General features: G+C 34.6%; 1 protein-coding gene across 14 annotated transcripts in view; it reads left to right on the forward strand.

The window, feature by feature from the left end:
- The window catches only part of Gphn (gephyrin), a 410,602-nt gene that overhangs the window by 210,182 nt on the left and 180,942 nt on the right, over positions 1-19,478 (forward strand). For all 14 annotated transcript variants that reach the window (XM_028876083.2, XM_028876082.2, XM_028876085.2 and 11 more), the window contains one exon: positions 9,638-9,772. In XM_028876083.2, the coding sequence (XP_028731916.1) occupies positions 9,638-9,772 (135 nt within the window). The remainder of the gene's footprint in view (positions 1-9,637; positions 9,773-19,478) is intronic.

The raw sequence follows: 19,478 nt of genomic DNA on the forward strand, positions 1-19,478 counted from the left end.
AATACACATCCCAAGAAGTGCCATCTTGGAACTCTGAAAATAAGTCCTGCCATAATGACATGAATTATAAAAAAGAAATTATAAAAAATATAGATATCAGGTTCTCACCACCTTGTTTTTACTACGCTGTCAACTCTTTTAAACTGTAGGTATCTCTCAGTTTTACTAGATAAGTTATTTTTTCTTAAAACTGATTGAAATAAAGGTGAATATACTGTTGTCTATAATCCAAAAGTAATTTTCATCAGTATATGGTAATGCATATGTCTCATTAACATAAGATTTAAAGAATATTAAAAATACAACAAAGATGAGATTAAAATTATTTCTTTAATTGGCTAGAGTATATCAAGTAGGATTTTCTGAAGTTTTACACTTGGGTGAGAAACCTGATTCAAGAGGTTAGAGTGTAAAGAATATGAAGTAGAGGAGGAACAAGAAGAAAATAAATCCCACTCTGCTATGTTTAACCCTGAGGTGACAACTTGTATTATATATTGAAAAAATAACTGATAGGTTTGATAGTCAAATTTATAAGGACAAACTATGATCTTAAGACAAAAAAGGAAAATTTCCTTGAGATATATAACAGAAAATTTCATCTCACTAATGAAAATCTTGTAGAGAAGTTCAGAACAATGATGATGTTTCTGTACTCTCCTCATGAGTCTTATGGTACATGTACACAAAAATAAATACATGTATCAGGACAGAAAATGAGTGCATATAAAGGCTATCGAGGAAACTGGTGTTATGGGAGAATAATTTTCATATAATTTAGATAGAGGAGTGTAGATTAAAGAGGAAGGGTTTCTTGTTGGAAACTGGGATAGAAAGTGAAAAGGAGTTAGGCAAAAAGTATGTTTTTTTGTGTTTCATTTTGTTTTCCTTTTAGTATATGGCACCTGTAGAAGCTCTTAGGTTTAGAGATTTTCATGAATACAGATGATGTGCTTTGAAAATAGTTACTTCGTCTACCTCTCTTATCCCACTCTCTGCTATTCCTTATGCTTTTCCATACCCCTCTGGGTCTACCTTTTACATATATGTCTTAAGTTCTACGAATGAGAAAAAATGTAATGCTCGTTTGATTTTTTTTTTCCCCGTCTTCCTCAAGTCACTCAATACACTAATCTGCAGTTTCATCCATTTTCTTGCAAATGACATAATGGGCTCTGTGTCTTAAAACTTGATTGTATATGTTGTGTATGTATGTATGTATGTATGTATGTATGTATGTATGTATGAGCCTCACTTAAAGTTATCTATACAGCTGTTGATGGGCACCCAGGAAGTGGCTTCTGTGGACACTGGCCATGATAAACATGGAAACATGAGTGTTTACAATAGAGATATTTTCTGATTCTTTTAGGTAGCAAGCCAGAGTTATATAGCTTTATCAGATGGTAGTTCTCTTTTTAATTTTTGAGATACTTACATGCTAATTTGGACTAATATATATTCCCATGAGCAGTGTGTAAGGATTTCTTTCTTTCTTTTTTTTTTTTTTTTTTTTTTTTTTTTTTTTTCCGTTTTTGGAGATGGTTTTTCTGTGTAGTTTTGGTGCCTGTCCTGGATCTTGCTTTGTAGACCAGGCTAGCCTTGAACTCGTAGAGATCCACCTGGCTCTGCCTCCCAAATGCTGGAATTAAAGGTGTGCGCCACTGCCACCTGGCCTCTTTCATTCTTAATAGCATTTGTAGTTTTTGTTTATTTTCTCTCTGATATTGTTCTGACTGTAGTGGAATAAAATCTCATTTAGTTGTGGCTTTCATGTCTCTGATGAGTAAAGGTATTGAGCAAATAAATCTTCGTGTACTTATTGGCCATGTGTACTCTTTATTTGAATAGTTTTCATCTTATCTGTACTTTTTATTTGTTCCTTTAATGTTTTGTCTTTTTTGTTCTGTGCATTAATCCATTGCCAGGTAAGTAGCTAGCAAATTTGTTCTTCCATTCTATAACCTTTCTTTTCATCCTGATAATTGACGTTAGTGCTATGAAGAAACTTTTTATTTGATACAATCCCACTTGCTAAATCTTGCTCTTATTTCCTGAGTTGTCCTATTCGGAAATTCATTTTCTATGTTTATATCTTAAATTGGCTCTTTCCTAGTAATTTCACAATTTTAGTTCTTATCTTAAGATCTCTAATACATTTTGTTTTGGTTTTTGTACAAGGTGAAACAGAAATCTAGCTTCACCTCATGTATCTGGGCATCCCGCTGTATGACCACCACTTGTTTAAGAGAATGCCCTTCCTCCAGTGTGTTTTTGTGATTCTCCTTGTAGCGAATCAGGTGGTTTTTGCTCTTCCTTTGGTCTGTGTTCTGTTTTTGAGAAGGTACCATATTGTTTCATGACTATGGCTCTATAATAATGAATCAAGTATTCTGATGCTTTTTCCATTGTTAGTTTTGTTCAGAATTGCTTTAACTGTTCTGAGTCTTTTGTGGTTCCATCTAAACTTCTGATTTTTTTTCAATCTCCAGGAAGAATATTATAAGAATTTTGATGGAGATTTCACTAATATTTGCTTTTGTAATATAATCACTTTAAAATCAGTTCTATCAATCCATAAATGTGGAAGGTCTTTAAATTACTTTGCAGAAGTCTTCCATGTCTTGAGTTAGATTGGTGCCTAATTGGTGCCACAGTGATTTCCATAGTGGCTGTACATCTGTGCACTCCACCAGCAATGAATGAATGTTCTCGTTACTCCACATCATGACGCATGAACTGCCATTTGTCTTACTGATCTTAGCTATTTTGACAAATATAAGATGAAATCTTAAAGTAGTTTTGATTTTCATTTTCCTAATGACTTAAGATGTTGAGTATTTCTTTTAAATGCTTCTAAGCCATTTGTGGTTCCTCTTTTTGAGAATACTCTGTTTAATCTGTACCCCATTTTGAATTGGGTTATTTGTTTTCTTGATATCCAGTTTATTTTAGTTTTTTTGTTTGTTTGATTTTCCAAAGTTTCTCTGTGTAACAGTCCAGACTGTCTTGGAATTCTCTTTATAGGCCTCAAACTCACTGAGATCTGCCTGCCTCTGCCTCCCCAGTGCTGGGATTAAAGGCGTGCGCCACCACCACCCAGCATATTTTAGTTTTTCATGTATTTTAAATATTAGCAGATATTAGCCCTATTTTGGATATGTAGTTGGTAAAAATCTTTTCCCATTCTGTAGCCTTCCACTTTCTCTGAATTATGGTGTTCGTGCAGGAGCTTTTCAGTTTCATGAGGTCACGTTTATTAATTGTTGATCTTAGTGCCTCTGCTATCAGTGTTCTCTTCAGAAAGTCTTTTCCTGTGCCAAGGTACTCAAGGCTATTTCCCATTTTCTCTTATATCAGATTCATTGTATTCATTCTGACTTATGCTGAGGTCCTTGATCTATTCATAGTTGACTATTGTTCAGAGTGATAAATGTAGATCTATCTGCATTCTTCTACGTGTAACCATCCAGGTTGACCAACACCATCTGTTGAAGATTCTGTCTTCATCTTTTAGTTAATTTAGCTAAGGGTTTATCATTGTATTGATTTTCTCAAAGAACCAACTTTTTCTTTCATTGATTCTTTGTATTGTTTATTTATTAGCCCAGAGTTTAATTCTTTCTTGCCATCTACTCTTTCTCAGTGTTATTTATCCTTTTTATATTAGAGTTCCCAGGTATACTGCTAAGTTGCTAATATGAGATCTCCCAAGATTTTTTATGTAGGCATTTAATGATATGAATTTGCTTCTTGGGACTGCATTCATTGTGTACCATAGGTTTGGGCATGTTGTATTTTCATTTTTATTTTATTTTAAAAGCTTTTAATTTCCTTTTTATTTTTTATTTTTTTTATTTATTTTACATACCAACCACAGATTCCCCTCTCATCCCTCCTCCTGATCCCCTTCATCTCCCCCCTCCCCAACCCACTCCACATCCCCTCCTCCAAAAGGGTTAGTTCTCCCATTGGGGGAAAGCTAAGCTTGGTACATTCAATTGAGGCAGGACCAAGCCCCTCCCCTCTGCATCAAGGATGAGCAAAGTGTCCGATCATAAGTAATGGGATCCAGAAAGCCGGGTCATGCACTTGGCATATAATTCTGATCACACTACCAGGGGCCCCTCAAACAGACCCAGCATCTCTCTCTCCCGTATGCAGAGAATCTAGTCCAGTACCATGCGGGTTCCACAGCTGTAGGTCTAATGTTCATGAGTTCCTATGAGCTTGGTTCAGTTGTTTCTGTAGATTTCCCCATTATGATCTCGACCTCCTTGCTAACCACTGGACTGCTGGAGCTCGGCCTGGTGCTTGGTTGTGGATCTCTGCATCTGCTTCCATCAGTTACTGGCTGAAGCCTCTATGATGACAGTTAGGCTATTCACCAATCTGTTTACCAGGGTAGGCCAGTTCAGGCACCCTCACCACTATTCCTAGTAGTCTAATTAATCTGGGGTCGTCCTTATGGATTCCTGGGAATTTCTCTAGCACCAGGTTTCTCCCTTACCCCATAGTGTTTCCCTCTATCTCTCTTTCATTACTCTCCCACTCCGTCCCTCCCCTAGCTCAATCATCCCATTCCCTCATGTTCTCATCCCTCATTCCTTCCCCTCTAATAACCCCCCATCCTCAGTTTATTCATGGAGATCTCCTCTATTTCCTCTTCCCAAGGTGACCCGTATGTCCCTCTTAGGGTCCTCTTTATTTCCTAGCTTCTCTGGAGCTGTGGGTTGTAGTCTGGTTACCCTTTGCTTTACATCTAGTATCCACTTATGAGTGAGTACATACCATATTTGTATTTCTGAGTCTGGGTTACCTCACTCAGAATGATATTTTCTGGTTCCATCCATTTGCCTACAAATTTCATAATGTCATTTTTTTTTTTTACAACTGAGTGATACTCCATTGTGTATATGTACCATATTTTCCTTATTCATTCTTCAGTTGAAGGACATCTAAGTTGCTTCCAGGTTCTGGCTATTACAAATAATGCTCTTATGAACATAGTTGAACAAGTGTCCTTATGGTATGATTGAACATCCCTTGGATATATGCCCAAGAATGGTATCATTGGGTCTTGAGGTAGATTGATTCCCAATATTCTGTGAAATTGCCATATTGTTCCCAAAGTGGCTGTACACGTTTCCACTCCCACCAACAGTGGAGGAGTGTTCTCCTTGTTTTACATCCTCTCCAAGTTATCATCATTGTTTTTTGTCTTAGCCATTCTGACAGGTGTAAGATGGTATCTCAGAGTTGTTTTGATTTGCAGTTCCCTGATGACTAAGGATGCTGAGCAATTCCTTAAATGTCTTTTGGCCATTTGAGATTCTTCTGTTGAGAATTCTCTGTTTAGATCTGTAGCCCATTTTTTAATTTGATTGTTTGGTATTTTGTTTTCCATTTTCTTGAGTTCTTTATATATTTTGGAGATTAGCCCTCTGTCAGATGTGGGGTGGTAAGATTTTTTTCCCATTCTGTAGGCTGTTATTTTGAAAATGGGCTAAGAAAGAAATCAGAGAAACATCACCCTTTACAATAGCCACAAATATAAAATACCTTAGGGTAACTCAAACTAAGCAAGTGAAAGACTATATGACAAGAACTTTAAGTCTTTGAAGAAAGAAATTGAAGAAGATATCAAAAAATGGAAAGATCTCCCTTACTCATGGATAGGTAGGATTAACATAGTAAAAATGGCAGTCTTACAAAAACAATCTACAGATTCATTGCAATCCCCATCAAAATCCCAACACAATTTTTCACAGACCTGAAAAGAAAAATACTTAACTTTATATGGAAAAACAAAAAACCCAGGATAGCTAAAAACAATTCTGTACAATTAAAGCAACTTTTAGAGGCATCACCATCCCTGACATCAAGCTTTACTATAGAGATGTAGTAATAAAGACAGCTTGGTGTTGGCATAAAAACCGACATGTGAACCAGTGGAATCAAATTGAAGACATTATTCCACACTCCTATGAATACCTGATTTTTGACAAAGAAGCCAAAACTGTACAATGGAAAAAAAGAAAGCATCTTAAACAAATGGTGCTGGCATAACTGGATGTTAATGTGTAGAAGATTGCAAATAGATCTATATCTATTACCATGCACAAAAATCAAATCCAAGTGGATCAAAGACCTCAGCATAAATCCAGCTGCACTGAACCTGATAGAAGAGAAAATAGGAAGTAGCCTAGAATGCATTAGCACAGGAGTCCACCTCCTAAATATAAGGCCAGAGAGCAACAATTAATAAATGGGACCTCCTGAAACTGAGGTTTCCTTTTTATTTTTATTTTGACCTATTTTTTATTCTGTACTGAGTTGTTTATTTTCCATGAAAATGTATACTTTCTATTGTTGGTATTCGGCAGCTTTAGTCCATTGTGATCAAATAGGATAAAAGATGTTATTTTAATTTTGTAATATCTGTTGAGACTTGCTTTGTGTTCAAGTATGTAGTCAATTTTAGAGACAGTTCCATGAGCTGCTGAGAAGCTCATTCATGGTTGTGTGAAATTGTCTGTAAGTATCTGATATTTTCATTTGATTTATGAAGTTATTTAACTCTGGCATTTGTCTTTTATGTTTGTGTCTGGGTGTCCTGTCTCTGGCAAAGTGAGGTATAAGTCACCAACTATCATTTTATAAGGGTCGATGTGTGATTTTATGTGTAATGGTGTTTCTTTGGTGAACTTGGTGCTCTTGATTTGGTGCAGAGATGTTTAGAATTGCAATATCCTCTTGTTGGTTTTTTTTTTCCCTTTTATGAGTTTGTGGTGTCCACCCCTATCTTGATTAGTTTTTGGTTTCAAGTCTTTTGTCAACTATCAAAGTGGCTACGCCTGCTTGTTTCTTGGATACGTTTGCTTGGTATATGTTTTTCCATTCTTTTGCCTTGAGGTGATTTTTATCCTTGATGTTAAGGTGTGTTTCTCGGATGCAGAAGAGGAATAAATCCTGTTTCACATCCAGTCTATTAGCCTGCCTCTGCCTCCTGAGAGCTGGGATTATAGATGTGTGCCACCACCACCCTGTTATTTCTATTATTCTTAGATTTGGTGTTTTCATGGTGTCCCAGATTTCTTGGATGTTTTGTGTCTGAATTTTTTTTACATTTATTGTTTTCTTTAACATATTTCATGTCTTCTACCTTGTCTTCAATGGCTGAGATTCTCTCTTCTATGTCTTGGATTCTGTTGGTCAGGTTTATGTCTAAAGTTTTTGTTTTACTTTATATATTTTTCTTAACCTATTATTTCAGTTTAGATTTTTATTAGTGATTCTATTTCTGCTTTCTTAAACTGGTTTTATTGTTTCATTCCACTGTTTCTTTTCACAGACTTCTTTAAGGGATTTATCTCTTAATTTGAAATCATTGTCTTATACTTCAGTTATATTGAATATCTCAGGGCCTACTATAATAAGATTACTTGTTTCTGATCAAAGCACATTGTCTTGTGTGTTCAGTGTACTTTTGCACTGATATCTAGGAATCTAAGTTATGATGATTGGAGTGTTTCTAGATACTACTATCTGCTTTTGTCTTTATTGTGTGAGTGTTTTGTTCTTTGGTTGGTGTTGTTCTCTCAGGATCTTACACGTGTGTTGTCTGTGTGGTCCCTGGTATAGAGTGCTTCTGCAAGTTGTTGGGTGGCAGAGGAATAGATATACGCTAAGAGAAAAGGCTGAGAGGGACTTTGGGAAAGAGATAAGAAGTTCCTGTCCACACCAAGAGGCCAGATTCTCCAGGGAGTTGGAGGTAGAGAAGAGATGCTCCTGAAAGTAGGTTGCAGTAAGACAAAGGATGTGTCTGGAGAGACAGGGATGAAAGGACTAGGTAGATTCAGGATGTATACCAAGAGGTGGAGTCTTGGATGGTGTTTTTTGTTTGTTTGTTTGTTTGTTTGTTTGTTTGTTTTGTTTTTTGAGACAGGGTTTCTCTGTGTAGCTTTGCGCCTTTCCTGGGACTCACTTGGTAGCCCAGGCTGGCCTCGAACTCACAGAGATCCGCCTGGCTCTGCCTCCCGAGTGCTGGGATTAAAGGCGTGCGCCACCACCGTCCGGCTTGGATGGTGTTGAGGTGAGAGGAAGGGCACCTGCAAGCATGCTGCTACAGGATTAAGATGGAGAGATCATAATGGAAGACAGGAAGGATAGTAAGACTTGCCTACCTGAGTCTCAAGCCTGATGTTGCCACCATATGTCCCTGTGAGAGAGTGTTTCTAGATGTCAGCAGCTGACGCAAAAGAATAGAGATGGGCTAAAAGGGAGAGTTGAGAGGGCCCATAGGAAAGAGTTAAGCTGGGTACCTGCTAAGAGGCAGGAGTGCCCAGGGAATTGAGGGGTGGTGAGAGGAAAGGCATCAAAAATTAACTGCTGCTGGAAGAACCACAATGAAGGACGGGAAGGATAGTGGATATTGCCTACCTGACTCAGAGCCTGGTGTGGCCTCTCAAGATCCCAGGTAGAAAGTGTTTCTAGATATTTACAGCCTCAAGATCCCATTCTTAAACTGGTAATCTGTCTCTAACACTCTAGCACAAAATAACTAAATTATTCATAGTCTAAAGTAATAAATTTGGTAACAAATATTTACATTTAAAATTATCTACATTTTTTCATTTTATTTACTTTTTAGAATAGTGATATTCAGTCATATCAGTCTTCACCATATTCAAAGATATAACCTAATAGCCAACATTTATTAAATATTTTACTATTTCAAACTGCTACAGTTTACTATTATAAACTGTAACTTTAGTACATTATCTTGCTTAACCATCAAAATAATCCAAGAAGCCAGAGGCTATAATTATCCTCATTTTTTCAGATAAAGAAAATGTTGCCGAAAATGATACATTCATCAGGGTCCTAGTAGAAGTGAGATAGCACACTAAATAAGTAATTGAGATTTTTAATAAGGGCAAACATACTTAGACTGAATTTAGAGAAAGCTGGAAGTCAATGTGAGTTTCTGTGGGATTAATAAGCAAAAAACACTCTTCCTAGCTGAATTTTGACGAAAGGAATCCTGAGAATTCCAGGAACTCTATTGCTATACAGAGCAAGAGCTATATATATTCAAACAGAATTATGGTAGTTGAGAGACACATATAACCTCTGATGAAGTGAGGGGAATAAATACCAAACCTTATTCTCCTCTAATTCTTGGTCTCATGCCAGGCCCTGACATCTGGAAGAACCCAACTGGAAGTCAAGGAGCACAAAATAGCTAGTTGATGATGTCCATAAAGGTCAGTTAGAAATAGAGAGGATGAAATGTTAGAAAATGAAATTTAAAAATTTAGGAGTATCTAGCCAGGAATTCGAGGTATTAAATGGCAAAGTCAGTTATTGAATAACATATATTTCCTCCTCACCACAGTGCTGGACTACTTGTCACTAAAGTATTTTATAATATATTGTTTGTTAGAAAAAATTGTAAATCTAAAAGATGTCTGAATCAAATATTACATGTGCTTATATATAATAAGTGACACTAACTGTATAAGAGCTTAACAGCAAAGAATGACAAAAAAATCAAACACTGAAGAAGATGTGAGTATTTATTTTCTATGCTGTGGCCTTTTCCTAATGTTAAACTATAGTCATGCTTGTTTAGATTCCAGATTCCATCATTTCTCGTGGTGTTCAGGTGCTCCCACGAGACACAGCCTCCCTCAGCACTACTCCTTCAGAATCGCCCCGTGCTCAGGCTACATCACGCCTCTCTACAGCTTCTTGTCCCACACCAAAAGTAAGTGCAGGCCCTTGCAGCTTATGTTTCTCTACTATGAATTCTGAGAAAACTGTCAACTGTTCCCCTGCTTGTCAAGGTTGGATTGCATGCAAAATGCTGGTAAAAATGGATGGAATATATGATAGCTACCACCCATTGTTTAATAGATTATCTTATTGCATAGAAGACAGTTCATACAATATGCCTGCTTCTATGTGGTAGTGGTAAAGATACCACTTTCTATAACTTAGGTTTCTTTGTGGTAGACCAATTACTTTTTAGGAAACTTATCAATGTGGGTGTAAAAATAAATTATTCTGAGGATGAATGTATTTTTGGCCAATAATTAGCAATATTAACAAAATACTATGACAAATGGGTTTTTATTTTTCTTTTAAACTTCAGGCTTGGATACCTACCTGCTCTAATATCATTCCAAAAAATTTTTCAAACAGACTCGACTTGGAATGTTGCTGCCTATTATTTGGAAACAAAACTAAATTTGTTAGAAAGAAAGTTTTAATGCCAACCTTTGGGAGAGGGTGGGAGTTTCTTAGTTTCTATTTTTTATAATTTGTCCCTGATTTGTGGTGGAGGAGAGATTAGACACTGTTTCCTGCCTCATATGTTGTGTGTAAAATAAAATAATGAGCAAGCTTATGTACTATCATGCCTACCTTCTGGAATATCTCCTCTCTGGAAAAATCACTCACTTGTTCTTTGAAGTTCTGTTTGTGAAGAAACTAATATTGTTATCAAAAGATTACTTTCTTATTTAATAAGACATTGTGTTAGATATCAAGCTGTTTGCTAAATTTGCCCTAAGAATCTGACAGTTTTTCAAACTGGCCTTTTTATCTATCATGAGATTTAAAAGCAAATATAGCTTTCTCCCTCAACTGCAACTTTTCTATTAGTTTTGTGAGTTATAATTTCATTTGACTAGAAATTATCTCAAAATTATTGATGTTATGGTACATCTTGTTTTACATTTTACGACAGATAGAACACTCTTAGGGAAATCTTCATGTTATTATTATATTTGTATATCTTTGTATTTAGATAGGTGTCAAAAATAAGTAACAATGTTATTTAAAAATTGAGGTTGTAAATCTTCAAAGAAGAAAAACTATGAAAACATTCTAGACATAAAATGTATGTTAGTGATCCTTGGGTACCAGTCACATTTTAAATTAAATGAAAACATGAAGTTCTTAAGACCTAAAGTGCACAGAAAAATCTTATCCATTTTATTAACTAAGTAAATTAATGTATGATTTGGACTACATTAAATTCTGAGTGTAGAAGCTAGACTTTTTGTAAAGTCCAGAAAATATTTAAAACTAAAATTTAGGTTCACTATAAGATTTTTTAATCTAGCCGGGTGGTGGTTGTGCATGCCTTTAATACCAGCACTTGGAAGGCAGAGGCAAGTGGATCTCTGTGAGTTCAAGGCCAACCTGGTCTACAAAGTGAGTTCCAGAACAGCCAGGAATGTTACACAGAGAAACCCTGTCTAGAAAAAAAAAAAAAAAAAAAGATGTTATAATCTACCATTTAGTAAGACCTGACAGCTAAAAATACAAAACTACTAAAGCCACAGTATATTTTTCAATTATTATAAATGTGCTATACCATAAATATATTTGAATAATACTTTAAGCTCAATATAATTACATGAAATTGTTCTAAAGCCTCAAAACATCTTTTTTACATTTCAAAGAGGATAGCAAATATAATTTCAAGAATCACTTACACTTTTAATTCACCAAAATAAAATTCCCAAATGAAAATGTTTTAACATTTATGAAATTAATGTGCTTATTCATGGAGCAAATGGTTTCTTTTGATATTGTTATTACTTGGTATTTACATGTTCAAACTCATTATAAATTCAAATAAAGCACTGTCTTTTGAATCCAGGAAAAGATTTTTTTTTTTTTTGCTTTTATGTTTACTTTGAGACAGGATATCTGTGTAGCTTTGGTGCCTGTCCTGGATCTCACTCTGTAGACCAGATTGGCCTCGAACTCACAAATATCCGCCTGGCTCTGCCTCCCGAGTGCTGGGATTAAAGGCGTGTGCCACCACCACACGGCAGAAAAAGATATTTTTATAAAATTTTCCCAATCCTAGACTATATGCATTAAAGTTACAGTTATTAGCTTGGCCTAGTATCTTTTGCCTATAATTCCAGCACTCAAGAGATGAGGCAGGAGGATCATAGGAGTTTGAAGCTAGTGTGGGCCATATAGTAAGTTCCAGAACAGCCTAGGATAAAAAGTGAGAATATGTCTCAAAAAAACAAGAAGGAAGGAAGGAAAGAAGGAACAAAACTAGAAAATAAAATTTTGCCCTTGTCTAATTTTTTTAAATAAAATTCATATGTGAGATTAAAATATTAATATAATATTAATATTTACCATTTTGAATATTATTATTTAAAAAGAGTAAAGGTTATAAGATCTCCCTAAAGACTAATATCTCAAGAGCCATGTGAAGAATGAATGAACGAATGAAAGCCAAAAATTAAGTTTTTCTTGCATAGGCATTTATTTTAAAAGTCATATTCATTAATAAGGATCCTTTTTTCAGCATTTGACACCATCAACAACTCTCTGCAAATATTCTCAATATATCGTGAGTTTCCATAATTTAGTGTTTAGCATCTGATTTCAAATGTGTTGATGTTTAAGCATGGCTTCACTATGCACATTCTATTTTCCCCTGAGTTAAATTTCAAGACGATGCTAGATTTTAGCACTTAACTCTGTTCTGAATGAAGTATTTATTTTAATTTTGTATCATAAAAATCTAGAAAAGAAGATGAAAAGAGAATGATTCTTAAGTTTCTAATGGTAATATTAACTGTATTAACATATACAAGAAAAAAAATAACTGATTTTCAAGGTTTTTTCTAAGGAAAGATACTACATTTTGATTTGAATGTTTCAATAGGAGTTATTTGTGAAATATGCAAGGAGTGCTATTCTGTGTAGATGAAAGTACATTTTAAATTTGCCATTCCTATGTTTATTGCCTTCTGGTTGTGGTTTATAATTTACTGGATAATAGTCAACTCTATAGAAATCACCTTTCTGTGTTTCAGATTAAGCATGAAATGTGTCATATACAGAAATAATGTGCAAATGATGTTTCTTTGTATCAGAAATACCTACAATCTTGAATGATCAGCATTAGAAAGAGCACTTGGCCCTGGTAATGAATGTGATTCCAATGCTTACTTCTCTCTTTAAAAGCCTCACTACATTGAGCAAGATGTTTAATATTTTCTGAGTTTTGTGTCTGTTTGACTGGCTGTGCCTGGTTGTCAGAAAGGAATAATGAGCCAGTAGACAGTACTTACCACCTTTAAAAACAAAACTGGCTTCTATAAATTATAGTAAAGTATAATTAAATGTTATGATACATCAACAGGAGTTCAAAATATTCAGAAAATTCTTTCAGCTATATTCAAGTGATTGTTTGTAGAAACTTAAATGAAAGATCTGGGATATAGCTCAATAGTAGAAGATTTGCCTAAGATGTTCAAGACTTTGAGGTCCACCCCCAGCACCAGATAAACAAAAAAGCCATGTTAGCACAAATCTGTAATCATACTAAAGAGAGTATGCCAGGAGGATTTTGAGTTCAAGCCATCCTAGGCTATATAGCAATACCATCTCAAAACATTAAATAAAAATAAAAAATGGCAATGCATCAAACCTAATAATTTTATTCTATAGGGTTTTATTTGTTTCTGTAAGTTTTAATACTGAATAATATTTAAGATGAAACTCTGTCCATTTACATATGAGCACTCATTTTTCTAGGTAATAGTAGTATTTAACAGTGTGTGTGTGTGTGTGTGTGTGTGTGTGTGTGTGTGTGTCACATACTTTATCTTTGACTGAGTTTGATCCTTTAGGATTCTTCCATCTATAAGAACACATTCTCTGTGTAAAATATACTGTTTTGGTTTTGTTATAGTTGTTGTTTACTCTTCCTAATCCAATAATGACAGTCAAATATTAAAATATAACTATTGTTCATCAAATGAAATTCTCTATAGCAAATATTTATTTGGTGGAATAATTTATTATTTTATTTTCATCAGAACAGTATTTTCTTTTGTATCAACATTTTCTTATAATGAATTCTTACTGGAATGAATGCTACTCCTTTTGCTGTGTGGCAATGCAGAAAATCTTAGGAACAAATTGGGGTTTTCATCTCTTATTGCCCCTAAATAAAATAGTGTGTAAGTCAAAGAAATGAAATGGTAAATTAATTCTAAATAAATGCATGCAATGTATAGTGCATTCAAGTTCTACCATGATAATGCTCTTTTAAAAATGGTTTGATAAAAGAATACGTCTGAAGCCGGGCGGTGGTGGCGCACGCCTTTAATCCCAGCACTCAGGAGGCAGAGGCAGGCGGATCTCTGTGAGTTCGAGGCCAGCCTGGGCTACCAAGTGAGTTCCAGGAAAGGCGCAAAGCTACACAGAGAAACCCTGTCTCGAAAAACCAAAAAAAAAAAAAAAAAAAAGAATAAGTCTGTAACAGAGAAGTTCTCTTCTTCAATGAATATGATTTACAATTTAGCTCAGTGATCATTTTCAGTTATGATGGACAGCAAAATACATAGAAACCAAAAGAGGAAAAAGAAAAAGTACGAAATAGAAAATAATGACTAAGACTAAAAGATGGGGAAAATCCAGAAGTTCAATGTATTCACGAGAGATTTTTTTTTTTTTTTTTGGTTTTTTTGAGACAGGGTTTCTCTGTGTAGCTTTGCGCCTTTCCTGGAGCTCACTTGGTAGCCCAGGCTGGCCTCGAACTCACAGACATCCACCTGGCTCTGCCTCCCGAGTGCTGAGATTAAAGGCGTGCGCCACCAACACCCGGCTATGAGAGATATTTTTTAAGGACTGATTTTGTTATCTTTTCCTTTTCTAAGCCTCTGAATTTTAACATATTTACAAGGTAATATAGATTTTAGTCATCTATTCCCTTGTGCCATAAAAATTAGAAGATAATTTTATGATTGGTAGTAGGAAAAAGAATTTGTACGTGAAGTTACCAGGAAATTGTTTTGTTATGCTTAAAAAAATAAAATGTAAGCCGGGCGGTGGTGGCGCACGCCTTTAATCCCAGCACTCCGGAGGCAGAGCCAGGCAGATCTCTGTGAGTTAGAGGCCAGCCTGGGCTACCAAGTGAGCTCCAGGAAAGGCGCAAAGCTACGCAGAGAAACCCTGTCTCGAAAAACCAAAAAAATAAAAAATAAAAAAATAAAATAAAATGTAAACATTTAATATCTAGCTGAGTAAAATTTATGCACTTGTTTAAATAAATGTAATTGAAATATTTTCATGAAAGCCATATTACATTAATGTATTAATATCTAATCTTACATTCAAACAAAATGCAGAATTAGGATTTCTTTTAATTTTCTGTTATTTGAACAAAATAATTTACATTAGTCAGTATAGGGAGATGGCTCACTGGGTAAAGTGCTTTCTTTGCCATCATTAAGACCAAAGTTCTGATTCCTAGCATCCACATAAAAACTTAGAGGGTATGGCAGCCCACCTCCAACCCCAGCATGCAGGAAACAGATACAGGGGATCTCCAGAGTAGCTGACGGACTAGTCTAGCTGAATCAGTAAGCTCTGGTTTCATGTAAGCATTCCTATCTCCATGTAAGTTGAAAATCCATCAAAGACATCTGACATCAACATGCATGCACCACACACAGGTGGAACACATACCACATACATACACAGACTCTAAAAATATAAACAAAAGAATTTGTATTACTCAGGGTCTTCATTATATGAGTCTGAGAGGCAGTGTGATTTTGTTAACCTATGAAAATTATTGAACTAATACCATATTTTATTCCCTATGAGATTTTTTTCTCTGGTAATGTTATTTTTTTATAAATTCTTCAATATTGTCACCATTTTTTCTTTGAATAACAGCTGATTGTTATGTAACTACTCAGCTAACAAACTCTCAATATCAGAAGTCTGTTTGATCTTACTTGCTGTCATCATATTCTAAATCAACACTGACTGATGCCAACAAATTATGTTCTATTATTTTTAAGAACCTAAACAAATCAGAAAATTCTCCTAGACATCAGTTTTGTGTGATTTTGTCTGAAATTATTGCAACATTACTGTATTGATATTTGTTTGGCTTTTAATGATGAAGAAATTTGGCAGTCTACATGTAGAATCAACAAACAGCACAAAAACTGAAAACCACTGAATTAATTAGATTTTAAAAATGCCGTCTAAATAGCAAAACAGTTTTTAGGTTCATAGTTTTCTGCCCACTTGGGAGGTATTAAACAGAATATTTTCATGTGACTGCTTAAATGCAGTCTTATTGATTTCAAACTATTTTTAAAAGTTAATGAAGATTCCAAATAAATTCTGTTAATGCGGTCTGTGACTAGCAATATTTTCTGCCCTAGAAGTTAAAACTGAGACCTTTTTTTGTAATTTTTGCTTAATGACTGTAAAATCAAAATAAGCTTTCACATGTTAACATAAATCTCATTTTTATGAAATCATAATCAAAAATATGTTTTATACATAGTGAAATGTTTTGCATTGCTTACATTTTTCAAATTACTATTGATGGCTGACTAAATAGAAGACATGAATTCTCACAGTGTATTCAATCTGTTGTAATATTAACTTAGTTGAAATATTAATTTAGTTGAAGACTGTGAAGGAGCAAATCCAATTCACACAGCTATGTGGTTAGGAAAAGAAGTACAATATTAGTATATCTGATAATTGTGGATTTTTTAAATATCACACCAAAAGTTTATGGTTTTGTTTAAAGGGTAGAAACTTTACTTGATGGATTTAAAGCAGAAAGAATTGCTAGCCCTTCTCTGGTTGCTATATATGTGATATTAGAAGTTTCAAAAAATATGTTAATAAAACAAAAATCAATAAACACTTTGATTTTTAACAGAACTCATTTCTAAAATATATCCTATAATTATGTAGTATATAGATACATGATACTGTATAAGTATTTCATATATAATGATAAAATTTACACCATGTAATCTTTTTTCCATATAGTTTTTTTAGAGGATTCTTGAAATGTAAAACTCTAAAACCTGGTTTGTTACCATTCCATACTCTGATACATTTGTGTGTCTTGCAATTTGAATGGATCTTTTTCATAAGAATAATTTAGGAACACTTGCATTGGTCATTTGAATATACAGTCTTCCAAATGTTGATATAGTTCATCATTATCAAGAAATCATCTTTGTTAATATGATCACTCAACTCCTCCTAAAACTCTTAGAAGCATTTGAAGATCTCTAGCTCAAATTGCAGAAATACGTTTTCTAACGTTCTAAATTCTGTTTAAGAGCTAGTATTTGCCATAAAAAGGGGCCAGGCAACTTTCTTTGGACAAATGGGTTTACTGTTCATTTGTAAAATAAAGTATCTTAAATTTCTAAATCTGAATAATCTTAGTTTGTCAAATGCCCCTTGATTCTTTGTAGTTAAGAATTATGGTCTCTGTAAAAAATAGCTAGTTGGGGTCTTGGTTTTTTTTGGGGGGGATTATTTTGTTTTTGTTTTTGCTTTGAGACACATTCCTTTGCTATATAATGAAAGTTTTTCAATCATACCTACCATTTTATTAAAATCAAGAATAAAGACTTAATTTTTTTAGTTAAATTAATATTAACTGTTTCATTGAGGACAATATTAAATGAAACTAGCTTTTAAAAAAGCTGTACATCTCAGTAAATAATATTCAATAACTGTCCTATTTGGAGTCACTTTTGGGCTTATACTGTTGTATGCCATTGCTTTTGTGCCATCAATGCCAATGTCAATGTAGGGGGAGGCAAATAATGCTTTAATAATTAGTAAAATTGGCCTTGGGAACTAGTAAAAGGATTTCAGGAAATCTCCTTGGATGCAAACTAGTAGTAATAATGGTATAATCAAACAGCTAAACTGGCATGTTTCTAGAAAATATTCTGGGTTGAAATGAAGTATGTTGAATATTATTTCTTCCATATTTTTCATAGAGACAATATTACAGTGGTATTCTCAGCCAAAGAGATTAATCTCTTTTTTTGTAATTTACTATAAATACTTTATTCTGTATAAATAATTCAAAATGAGAGCAGACTTCATAACAACTTTTAAAGATAAAAGGCCCAAAATGATAATTTTCAAAAAATAGCACTTACTTTTACTTTTAGTATGATACTACTTCTGCAATTGGGTAGAAACCAGTGCTTCCCAAGATATCCTGAAAACTAATTGGCGTTCACCGAACCCTTTTTTAAGCAGTAACCTAACAGTAGGTAAATAATATTATGGTTTTACTGGAGATGGCTTCTTTTTAAAATTAGTTTGGAACATTCATATCTCTAATGATTCCATGACTGAGAAGTAGATAGCTCAGTTTTTGAAAACCTTGCTAGCAAGTACAGGTTCACTCCCTAGCACTACAAATTGAAAAGAATCAGAATGAGGAAAGGAAGAGAGGGAGGAAAAGAGCAAAAGGAAAACATTAGAAATTAAAAAAAAAATACAAAATTTCATTATATCCTAAAATAATTCATACTGATATTGCTGGACTATCACAGCTGTATGTCACTGTTCAGCTGACATTCTTTCAATATTCCAGGCTATTTCAATGAATCATTTTAAATGCCTGATATCTATAGATATTTTAATACTTATTTTTAATTTATATATGTGCATATTTTGCCTGTATGTATGTATGTACACCATATGTGGTCCTGGTACCCACGGAGGTCAGAAAAGTATGTCAGATTCCCTGGAACTGAAGTCGTAGACATTTAGGAGCCACCACATGACTGCTAGGTACCAAACCCAGGTCCTCTGGAAAAGCAACAAGTGCTCTTAACCACTGGGCAGGCTCTCCAGCCCCCTCTCTGTATATATTTGTAGTTAGTTTATTTTCTGGTTACTTATTGTCTAGCCTTTCCATCTTTAAAAAGACATAGGTGAGGTTCTTTTTGTTTTGTTTTATTTTTGTGAAGTTGTTTTGTTGTTCTTTGCTTTGATTTGTTTTTGTTTTTTTCCTCTGGTTTGATAGTAGTACAGAATTTTGACATTTATTTTCTTTCTATTAAGTTAGATATTACTGAATCAGTAGAATTAGGCATGTTTTGATATGCCAGCTAACAATGTAATGGCTTCTTTGTAGGGATTAAACTGTGCTATACATGTTTTGGAAATGTTGAAACAGCATTCCAGAACACCATAACTCATACATACTTTATCTCTGCAAAACCAACACTAAATTGATGATGCCAAGTTCTGCTGAAAATATGAAAGGTGGCATTAGCCAACCGCCTCTTACCTCAGCAGCAGTGGCTTCAGAGCCCCTTCATAACGGAACCTGAGAAAATATTTCCCATATGATCCCATTTCATCACAGTACTCTTGATGCTCCATCTTCGCAAGGACTGTCCTCCAAAATGAATTTTTAAAGGAGTTTGCATGTTTATACCCTGGAGCCTTTGATGGGTTGGGTTTTAAAGGCAGGGTACCTTTGTTGTTAATAAATAGACTCTAGCAAAGTTTCCCATTAAATCCTTGTTTTTCTTTGATACTTCATGAGCCTCGTTTCCCTGTCCATATTTCTGTCGGCATTCTGGTCTCCCTCTTTTCCACCAGAATGGCTGTTGAGT

This window comes from Peromyscus leucopus, chromosome 14 (assembly GCF_004664715.2).
Source record: "Peromyscus leucopus breed LL Stock chromosome 14, UCI_PerLeu_2.1, whole genome shotgun sequence".
In the NCBI taxonomy this organism is placed as follows: domain Eukaryota; kingdom Metazoa; phylum Chordata; class Mammalia; order Rodentia; family Cricetidae; genus Peromyscus; species Peromyscus leucopus.